The sequence below is a fragment of the Kogia breviceps genome, chromosome 5 (genome assembly GCF_026419965.1).
Source record: "Kogia breviceps isolate mKogBre1 chromosome 5, mKogBre1 haplotype 1, whole genome shotgun sequence".
Lineage (NCBI taxonomy): Eukaryota > Metazoa > Chordata > Mammalia > Artiodactyla > Physeteridae > Kogia > Kogia breviceps.
In genome coordinates, this window is record NC_081314.1 from 8,744,368 (window position 1) to 8,763,484 (window position 19,117).

Genomic DNA, 19,117 nt, shown 5'->3' on the forward strand with positions numbered 1-19,117 from the left:
CCTAAGTAAAGTTAAGGTAGAGGTTGGTCTAATGGTATTACCAACCTCCCTTTTCAAGGGATTCCATCCTTGGAGAATGTTTCCTCTCCTTTGCCCTAATCCTATTCACGTGCTTCCAGCTCTCATGGATCTTCCCCTATTAAAGTCTGCACTTAGGGAAGACCCTGGCATCAGCAGCCCAAGTGAATGGAAGGCAGTGTGTTAACCTCTTTCAGAGGTACTGTGAAGTAATATGGGATGGGACATTCCTGTGCAAGGTCCACCCTGCCTCATTCACTCTCCCTAAGCCACTGAGAAAATTGGCTTCTCTGTGGCTGGTCCATGTTACACTGACCCGAACTTCCTGACACCTCCAGTCTGTGGGTGACATATCGGAGAGACCAATGAGTAGGAACTGAACTAGGCAACATAGCTTCTTCTAGGTGCTGTTACTGAAGCAGGAAGATGATTTTCTGATATTTTAGAGAATTGTTTCAATATTTTACAGTGGACCTGGAGGAAAGTGTTCTATCTGGACAGCTCTGCTAATAATCATCTGATCAGGTGCAGATGGGCTGATTTTGCTTGATAAAAATGTTTTTGATTCCATTCAGTTTCAGAAAGATATTTTTGTATCAATTGATACATTTAATTTCTGTCTCATCAGTTTTTTTTTAATACTGGTTTGATTTGATTCTGTTATTTCTCTCTCTCCTAATTGCTTTGTTCTATCCCAACAGTTGGACAACATACATGTTCTTCAGCATTTTGAACCCCTGGAAAGTATGTATAATTTTGTAGTGTCCAGCAATATTTGAATCAGGTGAAAATTTGCATTATCCAATATCTAGTTCCTTATTTATATTGATCATTTTTTAGTGGTTCAAAGAGAAAAGACTATCCTCTATTACCCTATCTTCAAGAAAGTAATAAAGGGACTTGACTTTGTATAATTTTATCTGTTTACACATCATACATGAGCTCTTAGATTTCAAAAGGACTTAACATTTTTACTTGGTCGAACCCTCTATCCTTTACCCATCTCAACTCCTCCATATTCACTTTTCATAGACAAGGAAAAGAAGGAGCAAAAAGACTAGATGAGCTAGTCAAGGGCACCCTAGTCAGCTAATCAATGGCAGAGCTGGAAATAGAGTCTCGGTCTGCTGAGTTCTAAGTCCAATGCTGTGGAAGTAAGAAAAAATCACGGTAAACACAGTGCCTGATCTCAGTTCCCCTCACTGTATCAGATCTACACCCTCATTTCATTCATTTTACCTCCACATAGAGCCTTTGACTTTTCTTGATTGTGATTGGTTTCCTTATTTGCAATTAGTAATGACCCTAATCCTCTCAGCATATTTCATAAGCTGATTAATTCATGGTCTGGTGTATAATTTCCTTTAAATGTTTTTATAATTAAAGTTTTCTTAATTCAAGTACTCCAGGAATATTGTTTCCAATCTTTGCTTCTATGTGGAAAAGTTTTAAAAATCATTTTACACTGAACTTCTTAAAAGAAATGTTTTAAAATTTCAAAATTACTTATATACTTATAGGGCATGTGAATTACAATGGCATCCTAATAATTGCATATTTTTCACCTGAAATTCTTTAAAAAGCTCTTTTGCTTTAGGCCCCTGTGAAGTAGTACAAATCGACTTCTTGAGGCCCATTTTAACTGCTTCTAAAATAAGACGGCTCTCTCATGTTTAGTGATAACAGGTTTCGAAACTCATAATACGTATGATATTAAAAACAACCTGGGCCAGATGGTTTACTTTGTGACCGAAGACACAGACGACTACACCCGGAATGCTTACCGGACACTGAGGCCCTTTGTGCTCCGGGTCACTGGCTGTATGGGCCGGGAAATCATGACAATGCAGAGACCTTTCAGATGCACCTGCTGCTGCTTCTGTTGTCCCTCCACCAGGCAAGAGGTGAGAGGACAGAAGTCTCATCTGTTGTTCCTTCCTGATCCAACTCTTCTCTGCACGGCTGCGCTCCTTCCAAAGCTTCACAGGAGGGGACTTTCATGGCACAGGCAGAATGGAAGAAGATAGTAGGGGGCGGGGGAAGCCAAATGCCAAATTGTCTTACCTATGGAAAAACCACAAAGACATTTTTCATGTGGGTTCATGTCTTCGGGTGCTAGTTGGGGGCGGGGTCAAGCACAAATGTGGGTTATTTAGTCAGTGATCACAATTCGATCAGTCGTGTCTACTGAATTAGAAATTAACCTGTTACCTAGAACACACATTTGTCTAAATGTTCCTACATATCCCCAAATAAGGTCACACTAAATGTAGACATGCTCTTAAATAGAATCGGAAGAAACTTCAGATACTTTTTATTCTACCCATCATAATCTACACCTTGTTACAGATAAAGAAAGGGTGGCTAAAAAAGAATAAGTGCCTGAGGATGGTGTTACACTTGGTAGATGCTGGAACTAGAAAGCAGATGTGCCAAGTTACAGTTTGGCTGCTCTTCTATAATCTGTGCTGCCCTAGGAAAATTGTTTGCTACAGGGAAAAGAAAAGTTTTAGAGATCCAAGAGAATTTGAATTTCAGATATGCCACCTACTTAAAAGTGGGCATTTTCCTTAACCTGTTTTAGCCTCAGTGTTCTTAATACATTACCTGGGCAGAAAAAAATACCTCCTAGGATTACTGGGATTTTAATTATATGTTAAGTACCAGCATTTTCAATAGAATTTACTTACAGCCTCTGTGCCTTGATTTATTCACCTATAAAATGGAGATATTATTAGTACCTATCTCATAGGATGGTTATTTTGAGGATCATATAGTAAATAAATGTCAACTGTGTTAGCTTAGTGCCTGACAAATAGTTTAGTGCTCAGTGAATATTATCAATTGCCAGATAGCCTACTCTTTTGTCATTATCGTCTTTGTGTAATAACAGTCTTATATTTGAGGTGACTCTCCACTTCATCCTATACTTATACACACATTCTGTTGTCTTCACGACCTACAATTTTCAGAATGCCTCTTTTCTCTTTTATTTCCTATTACAATGGTCATGTCTGAGGTGTCAGTCTAAGAAGCTAGCATGTTACTTTTTCATGGATTGTGCCAGAAGACATGAGACCCCTAGGTCATGGTCAAAGAACTTTATTGCAGCACAGTCAGCAGCATGAGCTCCAGCACGTGTGCGTGGGTACCCTCATCCCCAAGCTCTGCAGGGATGACTCAGAGGACCCCAGGTAGATGCCACATATGCAGCTGAGGGACATGGAGCTTGGAGAACTGACCATTTTATAACGAGCAGTAATTTAGTCCCAAAGGGAACACGACTTCATCTCTCAAGGCTGTTCACTGAAATACAACCCTAAGAAATAGCCTGGGGACAATGGAAGACTCTTTCCCAGTGACAGTTTCCCTAGTTCTTGAATGAGTTAGGAACATGCCTAGGTCGTGTGTATCTGTGTATGTGTGTACCTATTCATGTAGCACCTTCGCCTCTGTCACTGCTTCATTCGCAGCTGGAGGTGCAGTGTCCTCCCGGCGTCACCATTGGCTTTGTCGCCGAACACTGGAACCTGTGCAGGGCGGTGTACAGCATCCAAAATGAGAAGAAAGAAGATGTGATGGGGGTGCTGGGGCCATGCTCCACCTATGGCTGTGGTTCGGATTCTGTTTTTGAGGTAAACAAGTATAAAAATCAATGTTTCTACTATTTTTTTCTACATCTACTAACGGCCCTCAGAATGCTGTGCTTTTAGATGATATTTTTGTGTGTGAATGAATCAAGTAATGTGAGGAAGGAGTTAACTAACCAGTTGACATTGAAAAATTTTCAAATTATCATTAGGGGATTGCTTAATGTTTTCCACAATGTGAGCTTCTTTTGCATGATTTCAGTGTTTGATAAAGGTAAGAAGAAACCATTTAAAACATTAAACCTGAGAGTAAATAGCCTAACCTAATCCATCTATTTTATTCTTGGCTGTATTTCACTAACCATTTTTACCAAAGATTTCCAGGAACAGAATATAGGTCCTGAGTAATGAAAAGGCCCCACATATCACAGAACCAATAGAGCACCCCTGAGGTTGTGCAAATTGCTTATTTGCAGGATAGAAGTCGGTCTGCATCCTCAAGAAACAAGATGACACTGATAAACAAGGATAAATCTTATAGGGGATTATAACATTTTCTGGAAGAAGGAAAATCCTTCTGTTTTGCCTTCATCTCAATGGCCACAAAACGATAGCTTATTACTCTTAACAGTGGTGACAAAGGAGATTCCTGGACTTCTTAAAGAGTTCTTTCTAAGTGCCTCGCAATTCAACAAAATTGATAATCCAGAATTGCTCATTCAGATATTTTCTATGACAGCCAATAAACTTTCCTTAGTTCTCATTTTACATAACCATATCATCAACCATTACTTATTTATTAAAAGGCCATTATAGACAGACAGAAAATGTAGATAAGCCAGATTTCGAGGGCGGGGTGTGTGGATCATTTTAATCACCAAAATGTAGTGTTTGGGTATTATCCTCCTGGCAAGTGCCTTCTAGAAGCTGAAGCCCTTTGGGATTCTGACATACTTTAAGAAGACAGGGCCCACAAAAGCCTGAGTGATCATATGGATTTTGTGAAGTGAAAAGAACCATACCACCTTGCTTTTGCTAACATGTTTCCCTTGACTGGGAAAGACTCCCTCCCAATCCCCACCCTTTGCTGTATGAAAAAGAATTTCGAAGTCAGTTTAAATCATACCTCCTTTGACAGGCTTCCCTAATAACTCATTTGAGGGTGAAGAAAGAACACTGGCCTGAGAATTGTAAGATACCCCCCAGCTTGGTTGTCAACCAGTTGCAAGGCACTTAGCCCTTCTTGGCCATAATTCCCTATTTGAAATTATAACTCTATTCATTTCCTGCACCATACTTATACTACCTCAGTGTAAACTGCTTATAAACAGGAGAATAAAGCATGTAGTTTAACACCTTTCAATCATAAAGTCGCATTCTTGTCTTTCTAGGTCATATCCCTTGATGGTGTATCCAGTATCGGTAGTATTACTCGGAAGTGGAATGGTGTGTTATCAGCAATGAGCGATGCTGACCACTTTGAAATTCACTTCCCATTAGACCTGGATGTGACAATGAAAGCCATGATTTTTGGAGCTTGCTTCCTCATTGTAAGCCTTTTGCTTCTGAGTTATCCTGAGAGAATTATTCGTTCTGATGAGAAGCAGTGTAGTTCAGTAGAAAGGCAATAAGATTTGAAGCTGTCTCTGCCACTTACTAGTTATATGTCTTGCAAAGTGTCTTGCAGAGTGTTTAACACTTGCAAGCCTCAGTTTCCTTATTTGTAAAATGGAAATATATATATATATATATATATATATATATATATATATATATATATATATATTTCAGGGTTATGAGTATTAGCTATCATATGAGTAAAGGGGCCAGGAGAGTGCTTGAAAGATGCTAGGCATCCAGTGGGTGTCATTGTCATCATTTCATGTTACTTATCGTTCCCACTACTTAAAGATGCCTGTTCTTTGATTTCTTAGTGAAATAAAATAACTCTAAAGCTGATGTTCTTTCCCTTCATCTATTACCTCTTTGTCAATATACTCCTTGGTGTTGTACCATCCTAGATTTATTAGGTACAATTTCCTTGCTGTATTCCTGTCTGATTAGTGGCTTATATTCGTAAGTAAAGCATAGAAATAAAATTGATGGCATTTACCTTAAAAACCTAATTAACACATTGCAATTGGTATATTTAACATTTTTAATATTGATTATCAAGTTTTTCCTCCTTTCAACAATGAAAATTTAGTTAATCGGTACCCCAGACAGAAAACTTATTGACTACCCACAGTTTCAGATTTGCAATTGCTGTTCTTCATATTAGGTTCTCTTCATGAAGATTTTATTAGCTTGATTCATTCTTAACTGGAATGAGATCACCTGATAAATTATGAAGAATAACATTTTGTGCATTGCACCTAATTATCTATTTACGTTCTTTATTTATATAATTATTTCTCTATCTAATTTGATATTTATCTATACATATAATTCTTTTTCCAATTTCAGGACTTCATGTATTTTGAAAGCTCTCCACCACAACGTTCATCCACTCATAATTGATGGATACCGCAAATCAGCCATTCTGATTAATGAAAAAAACTTAGAAAAGTTGGTTGGGCTTACAGTCAGCCCTCAATTATTCACAAATATATGTATCTGCTCTTGCAGATTATTATTATTGGGCATTAGCTTTGAAAGGTAGGCTGAGAGTGTAAGTGCAAGAACACATCTAAACATGTGTTTCAATTGAGTATCTGTCTACCCGTCTACTTGGTAGACTAGGAGTTTACCTGAAAAAGTTATGACCCATTAATCAAGTAAACATATATATAGTGAACTTGAAAACACTTTAAAATGAGATGAGGGAAAATGGATCCCAAAGCTTTCACATTAATTGATAGTAAAATGATGGGCTTTTTAGAGCAATCTTTGTTGAGATAGAGTAATATAGCTTCTAACTCTGACCCTCTCCTCTCCATCAACATGTCCAGTTATTGAAGACAAATTTGATTCTAGGTGAAAAGAATGATACTCTTCATTGTTAAAAACAAAATGGAAGGCAGAGAGAAATACTATGTTTTATTGCACAAGGAAAATTTTACTTGTGCAAATGTATCAGAACCTTATTTTGCAAACTTCATAAAAGTTTCAATGGAAATTTTTATTTTATTACAAAATAAAACATGTTTTTCATATCATAAGGTTATATTTTCCATGCCTCATTTACTAGCATACACAATCAGGAGCTGCCTCTGTATGAAGATAGGGTCAGACTACCAGGGCCAATAACAAATCTAGATCTCTGAGCAATTTAGAGACATCAGTGCCCTTATGAGAGGCTTGTATTTAATACATTTAACCTCTCTTGGTTATAGATGTCTTACATGTAAAATAGTTTTGGTTGAATCTCTAGGATTGCCTATTGAACCTGTGTCTCGTTTGATACGACACAGAGGAGATGATTTTTTTTTTTCTTACAAGAAGATCCCTGATTTGAACTGTGCTGTTCAAATTGCAAGAGTTGGAGTTTTGTTTTTAAATTTTGAAATGTGACATTCTGTGTTGCACTTTGTAAAAGCAAAAATTACAAATGCAGACACTGCTTAATATTGTTTTGCTGTTTTTTATTTAAATGATAAATCTGTATCTATGCAAAGAAAATGATAAAACACAGCAAACGTGCTGCTTCTCTGGGATCTATAGCTTATCAGCAAAGATTATTTGGATCAACATAGTAAAAGTATAAATTACACTTATTTGTATTAACTAGTTAAAATCACAGTGTATTAGTGAATACACTCTAATAAATCAACTTGCCTCTACTACACTTTAGCTTCCTATCTGGACCTTGATGAACTGTGTTCTTTCAACACAGCCAGTACATAGAATGGAATGTATTCTTCCACTGCTCTTTATTAAAAGAAGCAAGAGTGAGTGTTTGGTATGAGATGAAGGCCTTCACCCACAGTTCCTACTGAAGTGAAAGAAAGGTGCCTCATTTTAAAATTATGTTCATCTTTTCATGGTAAATGTTGTTTTACCCAGTTTCTTTTAATGTTCATTTTTATATGCTACTACTAGCTTTCTAAAAAAATGTAAAATCTGCTTGTTTCTAAAATAATAATTACCTTATATCTAAGGCAATTGTAGTCTTAAATGGACAGATATTATTTCTTATAATTATGTCTGACATTTGATATAGCAAATCAGACAATAATATTCAGGAAGTTTACTATATAAACTTTTCATTTTTACTTGCCTGCATCCCTACATTCTAAGACCTGATGCATAATAATAAGAAAAAATTATTTCTAGCATGACATTTTAAATTTCTGTTTAAAGTTGTGGTATTAACATGTCTCTTACAATTTTTCTTTGAAAATAATACTATGTTTCTTATATTTTTATACTACAGTTTATATTATAATTTTTATGTTTCTTAACAATATTTCATGGTGTAAAACTAATCAGATTGATTAACAAAACAAGCCATTCTCTGAAATGTGTGTGTTTTCATGTTTCATCATATTGTTTTTGGCTTCTAAATAAATATAATATAGTTTATAGTAAAACACTATTTTATTTCTGACTTGTGATTGAGGCTTTGCAATAGACTGGATGTTTGTATCCCCCCCCAAGTTTATGAATTACCCGTGTGACGGTATTTGGAGTGGAGCCTTTGGGAGGTCATAGGTCATGTAGGTGGAGCCTTCATGAATGGGATTAGTGCCCTTATAATCTGCCAGCCTTAATCTTGGAATTCCCACCCTCCAGAGTTAAATGTTTGTTGTTTAAGCCACTCAGTCTGCAGTATTTTTGTTATAGCAGCCCAAACAGACTGACAGAAATTGGTATCGAGAAATGGGGATGCTGCATAACAAATATGTAAAAATGTGACACTGGCTTTGGCACTGGGTGAGGAATAGAGGCTGGAAGTTTTAAGGTGCATACTGGTAAAAGCCTAGATTGCCATGAACAGAATTTTAAAGATAATTCTGATGAGAGCTTAGGAAGAAAAGAGGCAAACTAGAGAAAACCTCAATCTTCTTAGAAAATACCTAATTAAACATGAACAGGATATTGGTAGAAATACGGACAATAAAGACCAGGATGGAAATGAGGAACATGTTATTGAAAACTGTAGGAGAAGTGATCCTTATCGTAAAGTGGCCAAGAACTCTGGCAGAATTGTGTCCATGTTCTAGTGTTTTGTGGAAGGTAGAACTTGCAAGTGGTAAAATGGGATACCTAGCTGAAACAATTTCTAAGCAAAGTGTTGAAGTGCAGCTTGGCTCCTCCTGACTGCTTACAGTAAAATTCAACCTGAGAGAATGTACATAAAGATGGGATTGTTAAGCAACAAGGAAGCAGAATTTATTTATTTATTTATAATTTTATTTTATTTATTTTTTTATACAGCAGGTTCTTATTAGTCATCCATTTTATACATATTAGTGTATATATGTCAATCACAATCTCCGAGTTCATCTCACCACCACCACCCCCGCCACTTTCCCCCCTTGGTGTCCATACGTTTGTTCTCTACATCTGTGTCTCTATTTCTGCCCTGCAAACTGGTTTATCTGTACCATTTTTCTAGGTTCTACATATATGCATTAATATACGATATTTGTTTTCCTCTTTCTGACTTATTTCACTCTGTATCACAGTCTCTAGATCCATCCACGTCTCTACAAATGACCCAATGTCGTTCCTTTTTATGGCTGAATAATATTCCATTGTATATATGTACCACTTCTTCTTTATCCATTCGTCTGTTGATGGACATTTAGGTTGCTCCAATAACCTGGCTATTGTAAATACTAATGCAATGAACATTGGGGTGCATGTGTCTTTTTGAATTATGGTTTTCTCTGGGTATATGCCCAGTAGTGGGATTGCTGGGTCATATGATAACTCTATTTTTAGTTTTTTAAGGAACCTCCGTACTGTTCTCCATAGTGGCTGTATCAATTTACATTCCCACCAACAGTGCAAGAGGGTTCCCTTTTCTCCACAACCTCTCTTTGTTGTGTTTGTAGATTTTGTTGTTTGTAGATTTTCTGATGATGCCCATTCTAACTGGTGTGAGGTGATACCTCATTGTAGTTTTGATTTGCATTTCTCTAATAGTTAGTGATGTTGAGCAGCTTTTCATGTGCTTCTTGGCCATCTGTATGTCTATTTAGTTCTTTTGCCTATTTTTTGATTGGGTTGTTTGTTTTTTTAATATTGAACTGCATGAGCTGTTTATATATTTTGGTGATTAATCCTTTGTTGATTCGTTGGCAAATATTTTCTCCCATTCTGAGGGTTGTGTTTTTGTCTTGTTTGTAGTTTCCTTTGCTTTGCAAACGGTTTTAAGTTTCATTAGGTCCCATTTATTTATTTTTGTTTTTATTTCTATTACTCTAGGAGGTGGATCAAAAAGGATCTTGCTGTGATTTATGTCAAAGAGTGTTCGTCCTATGTTTTCCTCTAAGAGTTTTTTTTTTTTTTTTTTTTTTTTTGTGGTATGTGAGCCTCTCACTGTTGTGGCCTCTCCCGTTGCGGAGCACAGGCTCCGGACGCGCAGGCCTAGTGGCCATGGTTCACGGGCTTAGTTGCTCCGCGGCATGTGGGATCTTCCCGGACCAGGGCACGAACCCGTGTCTCCTGCATCGGCAGGCGGATTCTCAACCACTGCGCCACCAGGGAAGCCCCCTCTAAGAGTTTTATAGTCTCCAGTCTTACATTAAGGTGTCTAGTCCATTTTGAGTTTATTTTTGTATATGGTGTTAGAGAGTGTTCTAATTTTATTCTTTTACATGTAGCTGTCCAGTTCTCCCAGCACCATTTATTGAAGAGACTGTCTTTTCTCCATTGTATATCCTTGCTTCCTTTGTCATAGATTAGTTGACCATAGGTGCGTGGGTTTATCTCTGGGCTTTCTATCCTGTTCCATAGATCTATATTCCTGTTTTTGTGCCAGTACCATATTGTCTTGATTACTGTAGCTTTGTAGTATAGTCTGAAGTCAGGGAGTCTGATTCTTCCAGCTCCATTTTTTTCCCTCAAGACTAGGAAGCAGAACTTAAGATTAGGAAAATTCTCAGCCTATCCATATTGCAAAAAATGAGAACACTAAAGCATGGTCAAGTGACTGATAAGGAGATTAGTATGGATCAGCCATCTGATCAGAAGCCAGGCACTATTCTCCAAGACAATGAAGAATGACCCCCAAAGGGGATTCAGAGATCAACAGAGCTGCCACTCCCATCACAGGCCCTGAGTGCAAGGGCCTGGGGAGCAGAGTCGTTCAAAGAAGGGACCACCAGCACCTGTGAGACCTTTGTGCCAGCTGTATGGTGCCATCTCAAATGCAGGGCTCTGATCTCTGTAGTCTTTGCCACACTCCTCCAACACCCCAAATGAAGCTCTCAGAGGTAGACCCCCAGTGTAGCATGGGCCTCAGTGGTTGCCCTTCCAAAGGGCACAGGCAGCAAACTTTGGTGATGACCATACGACCCTGTCTCCATTGGCACAGGTCTGGTGGGGCATGGCTGCCTTTACCTAAATTTCAGAGGATGGGGCCACCTGGGAGACTCATGGGCCAAGGACCCCAGACCCAGAGAGCCATGGAGCCCAGGCAGAGAGTCGCTACAGGCCTTCCTGCTGAGCCCTGGTGTGATATTGCCATCCCAGTGGGTCTAGAAGGCAGATCCTTGAGCCTTAAGGTTTAACGTTGTTTGTCCTTTTCGGTCTTGGACATACCTGGGAACTGTCCTCCTTTATTCTTTCCTGTTTTACCCTTTTGGAATGGAGATGTCTATCCTATGCCTGCCCCACCATTGTATTTTGGAAGCACACAACTTGTTTGGTTTCACAGGTTCACAGCTGGAGAACAATTTGCCTCAGGATAAATCACACCTTGCATCTCACCCATAGCTGACTTGGACAATATAAGACTTTAGACTTTGTAGGAGTAACTAGCTTTCTGATATAACCAAGTTATTTATAAGTGCTTATTTGTGATTCACTTATTTAAGACACATTTAAATTTTAAGTATGATTTCAATGCCAGTATATCATGCAGAAAAGCTGCTAGAATTTGTAACTGTTGGTGAAGGGTACATTTCAAACATTTTTTTTTTATTAATGACAGATTTCCCAGAAATTTTATAAATAAATCTGGTTACTAGACTAATTTACTAGCTGAATTTTCCAAACAGCTAGATGTTAAATTAAGCTCAACTCTAGAATAAGCAGTGATTCTGGGGAATGTCATCCTGCCTCTGATGGGACTGCTGGCTACTTTTCAGTCCTTTTTCCCCCCAGTAGTCAAGGTTTAATGTCATTTATACTGAAAGATGCAAGCGTGGGAAACCCATTGGTCTGGATTTTAATCAACAAATACCAAATTCAGCTTTTTGGCTGGTGACAGCTAATATTTAAAATGGATCTATTCCCATAAGTTGGTCTACCATTGCAGAATACATTTCCCATTTGCCTCTAGCTTCCTAAATTGTAAAACCCAGAAAAGAGAAAAACAGAATGATACATTCCAAGTGTAGTCAGAGTGAGACAGCATACTATGCTACATGATTATACGTAGCATGGTTAGTAATAGCACACGGTAGGCATTCACCTCTGCCTAGTGAATAACAATAAAGTCAGTGGATATATTTTTGCAATATTTGTTATAGTAGCCTGTAAAAAGTTTTAACATCCTCTCCACTATTTCACTCTATCAATCATTACTTTATTGAGCATCTTCTAAATTCAGATACTGAGCTATTTCTGAAGCAGAGGGAAGCACAAATGTGAAAAGTACATAATTACTACTCTCAGGGGCTCACAGGCTAGTGGATGAGACAGATTTTTAAACAAAATACATGTCTTTGAGGACCAGGGTGGACATGTGCTCAATGGGATGTTGGCATATTCAATAGAGGCCATGTCACTAGCACAATCTAAAGTGTTGGGTGATATATTTCTGTCCCATTTAATCAGACAGTCAGGCTGGCTGGTTGTGTCATAAGCTCAGGTAAACTTCCTGGCACGGCTGGAGATGAGTAGGATGCATTTTACAGTGTGTTGGCAAACTGAATACATGGTGAATGTAACTGAAATGGTCAATTTAGTGTATTTTCATCAAACAAAGCGGGGATTGATGGTTTATTACAGTAAACATAGAGCTCAAGACAGTTGTACATTTAAGATGCTCAATGAACATTTGTTATCTAAAATTTATTGATGTAAAATTGGCATATAACATTATATTGGTTTCAGTTGTACAACACAATGATTTGATAATTGTATACTGTGAAATGATCACCACAATAAATCTACAGGCATACCTTGGGATATTGCGGGCTCGGTTCCAGACCACCACAGTAAAGCAAATATTGCGATAAAGTGTTTCACACAATTTATTTTCTGTTTCCCAGTCCATGTAAAAGTTATGTGAATACTATACTGTAGTCTGTTAAGTGTAAAATAGCATTATGTCTAAAAGAAAACAGTACAGACCTTAATTTAAAAATAGTTTACTGCTGGGGCTTCCCTGGTGGCGCAGTGGTTGAGAATCCGCCTGCCGATGCAGGGGTCACGGGTTCGTGCCCCGGTCCGGGAGGATCCCACATGCCGCGGAGCAACTAAGCCCGTGAGCCATGGCCGCTGAGCCTGCGCGTCCGGAGCCTGTGCTCCACAGCGGGAGAGGCCACAGCGGTGAGAGGCCCGCATACCACAAAAAAAAAAAAAAAAAAAGTTTACTGCTAAAAAATGCTGTCATTTGAGCCTTTAGCAAGTTGTAGTAACATCAAAGATCACTGATCACAGATCACCGTACAAAATATAATAATGTTGAAAAAGTGTGAAAAATTGCAAGAATCACCAAAATGTGACACAGAGACATGAAGCGAGCAAATGCTTTTGGAAAAAATGGCACTGATGGACTTGCTCTACACAAGGTTGCCATAAACCTTCAATGTGTAAAAAAACGTAGTACCTGCAAGCACAATAAAGAGAAGTGAAATACAATGAGGTGTGCCTCTAGTTCCCATCTGTCACCATACAAAATCAGCTTTTTTGGCACCTTTCAAGTATGCTCTGCAATGTTACTGATTATAGTCATGATGGTGCACGTTCCATCCCCATGACTGACTTATTCCGTAAGTGGAAGTGTGTACATCTTGACTCCCTTTCACCCATTTGGCTCACTCCTCAACCCCCTTCCCCTCTGGCATACACCATTCTGTTCTCTGTACCTATGATTTTTGTTTTGGTTTTTAGATTCCACATATAAAGGAAATCATTCAGTATTTATCTGTTTCCTGTAGCATAACTTCCTAGGTCCATCCATATTTTCACAAATGGCAAGATTTCTTTCTATTTATGGCTGAGTAGTATTCCATTGTATGTGTATCCATTCCATGTATATACATGTATCTCTCAATGAGAGAGAGAGATACATGTATATACAGATATACCACAATTTCTTTATCCATTCATCTTTTAGTAGACAGGTTGTTTCCATATCTTGGCTATTGTAAATAATGCTGTAGTGAACATGAGGATACATGTATCTGTTTGAATTAGTGTTTTTGTTTTCATCGGGTAAATACCCAGAAGTAGAATTGCTGGATTGTATGGCAGTTCTATTTTTACTCTTCTGAGGAACTTCCACAACATTTTCCGTAGTGGCTGTACCAATTTACATTCCCGCCAATAGTGCGCAAAAGGATCCCTTTCCTCCACATCCTTGCCAACACTTGTTATTTCTTGTCTTTTTGATGATGGCCATTCTGACGGGTGTGAGGTGATATCTCATTGTGGTTTTGATTCACATTTTCCTGGTGATTAGTGATGTTGAACATCTTTTCATGTGCCTGTTGCCCATCTGCATGTCTTCGTTAGAACATTATCTGTTCATATTCTCAGCCCATTTTTAAATTATATTGTTGGTCTTTTGCGATTGAGTTTTATGAGTTCTTTGTATATTTCGGGTATTCACTGCTTATTGGATATATGATTTGCAAATATTTTCTCTCATGCAGTAGGTTGTCTTTTCATTTTGTTGATGGTGTCCTTTGCTGTGCAGAAGCTTTTTAGTTCGATGTCGTGCCACTTAGTTACTTTTGTTTTGTTGCCTTTACTTTTGGAGTCAGATCACACTGCCAGAGAGGCAGTAGGAAAATGCCTTGACTGCCTGCCAGACAGCTTCAGTGATGCAGCAGGAGGGTGCCTTCGTGTGCATGACTGCAGGCTTTAGCAAGGGAGTGGGAGAACGATGCCACAACTCATGTTCACTGGTCCGAGCCAGGGAGCCTGGGGGTGCTGCAACCTTTGACCCCTGCCAGCCTCAGCAAGGCAGTGTGAGGGTGTCACATCCACATATGCCCTCCTGTGCTGTCAGCGTAGAGAGAGAGTGCAAAAATGACATCAACATTACCTGTTTCTCTGGAGAGTCCGAACTGCCACCCTGCTCCTCCAGCAGCACTAAATATGTTTAATGTTTCTAATGCTGTTGTTCAGTAAAGAGTGATTCATTTAAAATGGTGCCAGCTCTAATGGAAAAGAATCTAAAACACGCACATTTATAAATATATGTAACCGAATCACTTTACTGTACACCTGAAAGTAACACATTGTAAATAAACTATATTTCAATGAAAAAAACTTTTTAACTCGGTCTAATAAAAATATTATACTTAAAAATAAAGTGGTGCCAGCTCTTCTGTAAATCAGACTTAGATAAATTTATTTGGCGAAATTACAGGAACATTCTTTTCCTTGAACAGTTTTTAAAAAGAATGTTCAAATTGTCTTAGCTAACAGTCATTAAATACAATTTATTTTTAAATTTTTCTCCTTATAACACATAAAAACAGTTAGAAATTAGACAGTTTTAAAAACTCTTGATTTTGCAGCAATAGGCACATAGAGGGTGCCAGAGAGACACAATTAGAATGACAAAATATTTGTCTAGTTTTACAGCACGCCCTACACCTGTCAGTCTACTATAGGGGGCAGCACCAGCTCATGGATTTCTTTAGTACGTTCTGCTCATTTTTTTCAGTCAGGAATATATTGATACTAATCTATAACTTTTAATGAATAGAATCAAAGGACTTTAGAGTTAGAAGGGCATTAAGGTCTATCTGCTCTACATTCTAATATATAAACGAAGAAATTGAGAGAGGCCCTGGTCATGTGTCCAAAGTTATAACAGGAATTAGTAGTAGAACCAGAAGTAAAAATGGATGTCCATTCTTTTTTTTTGCTGCGCCACGAGGCTTGCCGGATTTAGTTCCCCAACCAGGGATTGAACCTGTGCCGCCACCGTGAAAGTGCCGAGGCCTAACCACTGGACCGCCAGGGAATTCCCAGATTTCCATTCTTTATTCCAATTTCCTTCCACCAGACCAAGAATTTAGCAGCGATTTAAAACATTTTAATGCAACATTTTTCTTAACACCAGAATTTTAACCAATAAAAAAGGTAAAACCCAGTTTAAAATTTTTCTAATCTTCTAACTCATTTTTAAGCACATGTTATACAGTCTACAGTCTACTTCAATACACCATACTAATTTCACAGAGGTCTTCTAACTACACAGGAGAAACTAAATTACAATGTTACAAAAACAACAAAAGCATTTAAAATGTTTATGTCATGGGTAACATAGAGGGTTACTTTATTTATTTATCCATTTATCCGCTGATACAATTGATACCTTTTATAGTCACCACTCACATCTGAGTTCAATTTCCTTATTAAAATATGTATTTAGATTTTTTGGTAAAAGTTTATTCATTGTTTGATAGGTTTTCCTGCTTTGAAGAAATATAATTGCTGGTTCAAAATGGAGTATCAGTTGTGCAAAGACAATCATAGCACTACCCTGCATAGGGAAATGGAAGTACAGACAAATGGACAGTTGAACACAACTCTTGCCTGGATGTGTCCTGGTCTGCCTGCTGGCCCATCAGATGACATGGAACGTATGACGTGGCTGAGGATATGGGAATATTTTATTCAGGGATCTGGTAGATGGGGTAAGAGTCAGCAACGAGGATTATTTCTGGCAATGCTCAGTGTCTTATTTTATCCCCTTAAGTTGCTTTGCTACCATTTTTTCTCCTAGTTAGGCCATTTCTATTTTTCTCTCTGTTTTCTGTGTTTGTGTATCTCTCCCCATTCTATAGGGCTTTGTGCATATCTGTTTACAACATGTTCATGGCACATGCTTGAGATAAGGCCACAGGACTTGCCTGGATGTGGAAATCAGGAAGAGTTTATGCCATTTCCTTCACTGATAGCTCTGTAACTTTTAAAGGGAAACTGTATTTATATTGCTGGTGTTTTGAAAGATTTATCTTCTGAATGAAATTAATTGCGAGGTAGACAAGGGAGGGAAGCACAAATTATTTTTATCCTCGTAAAGGCTGTTTTAAGGATATTGGGGGGTTCTCTGGCAACAGTAGGTTTACAGAGTGGTATAGAATCAGTTACCTTTCCTGTCTCAGGCAGAGCTGGAAGACAGGAGGGGTCCTTAGTGGAAACTTGCACCTATAAAACTTACCCTGTAGGAGAGCTGGGAATGTCAGGCTGCCTCCCCAGAGAGAGGCAAAAACAAGGAACTGCTTATGTCCCGTTCCTTCTTTTGAACTCACTAGCTGGGTAAGTCATCTTTGTTCCCTGAGGCAAGTAAATGAGGGGAAGGGGAATGGCCAAGAGTGTTCTCCAGCGCCACTGCCATCGCTTGGAGCGTCAGGAGTGGAGAATTACTGCGGTAGAGGTGGTTCTGTCCCCTCAAGTCTCCTCTCACCTTCTTCCCTTATATTTTAGCTTCTAATTTCACTGATTCACAGTGAAGCCTTGAATACACATAATATTTCCTTGACATGGTGACATGGCAAAATTCTGGTCCATTAAATGTGAAGTCTGGCAACTTCTTTAAAAGATAAATGACACATATCACTTGCCTCTCATTGATTCCTCCTTCCTGAAGGCTGGCAAAACAGATCAAGCTTTTAATAGTGGATACCTCTGGGAAGTAGAATTGGGGAAGTTCATCTTTATTTTAGATGCTATTTTATTTCTTAGATTTATTATAATAAGTTTTTATTATAATTTTTTCATAATTTAGAAAATTAAAAATAAACTTTAAAAAGTTTTCTATAGCTGGCTGTCTCTAGGATGTCATATTTTAGGCTATAATTTAGGGCTTCCTAATGCTGAAGGAACACTGAGATTTACTTTTCCTTAATTGCACTGTAGGGGGCCTGCCCCGCCCCCCAGACACTGATTTAATTGCTCTGGGGTAGGATCCAGGCACGAGTGCTTTCAAAATTTCCCTTAGACTTCTGTTTTGTATAGTACAGGATGAGAATCACTGGATGTCAGTCACCAGCTTCTTGCTATTCCAGTGTCACCTGGGATGCTTTGAAAAATTCTGTACCCTGGCTGAATCTGAAAGAACTGGACCAGAACCTGAAGTTCCTTGGGTGACTCTAATGTGTGCAGCCAAGCCTGGAAACAGTTGTTACAGCCTGCAAGCCTCCAGGAAACTTCCTTCCAATTTGTATATAAGCCCATAAAAGAAACCTTCCTATTTGTATCCATGTCTTAGCCAAACTAATAGGGTTGCTAGACAAAAGACAGGATGCTCAGTTAAATTTGAATTGCAAATATCAATTTTTAGTAAAAGATTATCCCATGCAATATTTGAGACTTGCACACACACAAATTATTCAGTGCTTACGCGAAACTCACATTTAACTGGGCTTTCTGTATTTTCACTTGTGAAATCTGGCACTCCTACCAACAAAACAAATGCTACTCCAAAAACCACAAAAGAGCCATGTAGACTTTCTCTGTATGTAAAGGATCTTTAAAGAGGTTGAGAAAGCAAAGAGAGATCTCGTTGCTAATGCCCGGTAAAACAGCCAAAAAGTCTTTTTTATTCACCCCTTTACCCAGTAGTCCCACGTTTTATAACAACTGGCTCAGTTTCTTTGCTGGATTCCCCACCCAACTTAATACATAAGCAAGTTACTCCTGTCACTCCCCCACCACCCTCAATCTTTCCTCCTTCCAACCAACCAACTAAATCAACCTACTTTCAGATGTTGCTAATCTTTTATCTGAGCCACGCAAAAAAGGTACTAAACCAAGAAAATGTTCCGAGGGGTTGACCAGTGTGTGTGTGTGTGCGCGTGTGCGTGTGCAGAGCTATTAGAAACCTTTCTTTAGGTGTCATCCCGCTTTTAAAATTCATGTGGAAATGTAAGCTTCAGGGTATATAGCCTGTCAGTGTTGAACTAGGGATTTGGGTAAATTTATCAGCTAACTGCTGCTTTCAGTGTCAGTTTCAACATAAACCACAGAGTCACCTTCAGTCACCGGGGTCTGTTGAAGAGAAAGAAAGGCTATTATCTCTGCCAACTTGAAAATTTCATTGTCTAGAATTGTCCGTTAACCACACAAATCGCAGCTATAGATAACAAATACATGATAAGAAAACAAGAAAGTTTAAATTGTATTCAATGTCTAATATTCAGGTA

General features: G+C 38.4%; 1 protein-coding gene across 6 annotated transcripts in view; it reads left to right on the top strand.

Moving 5' to 3' along the window:
• The window catches only part of LOC131757092 (phospholipid scramblase 4-like), a 38,258-nt gene extending 30,102 nt beyond the window's left edge, over window positions 1–8,156 (top strand). For 4 of the 6 annotated variants that reach the window (XM_067033610.1, XM_059064289.2, XM_067033612.1 and 1 more), the window contains 5 exons: window positions 720–762; window positions 1,696–1,922; window positions 3,492–3,653; window positions 5,000–5,158; window positions 6,075–8,144. In XM_067033610.1, the coding sequence (XP_066889711.1) occupies window positions 720–762; window positions 1,696–1,922; window positions 3,492–3,653; window positions 5,000–5,158; window positions 6,075–6,128 (645 nt within the window). In that variant the 3' untranslated portion in view covers window positions 6,129–8,144. Of the gene's footprint in view, window positions 1–719; window positions 763–1,695; window positions 1,923–3,491; window positions 3,654–4,999; window positions 5,159–6,074 lie in introns of all 6 variants that reach the window. The other 2 variants (XM_067033609.1, XM_067033613.1) reach the window with 2 other exon arrangements.
• Window positions 8,157–19,117: the final 10,961 nt, after the last annotated feature.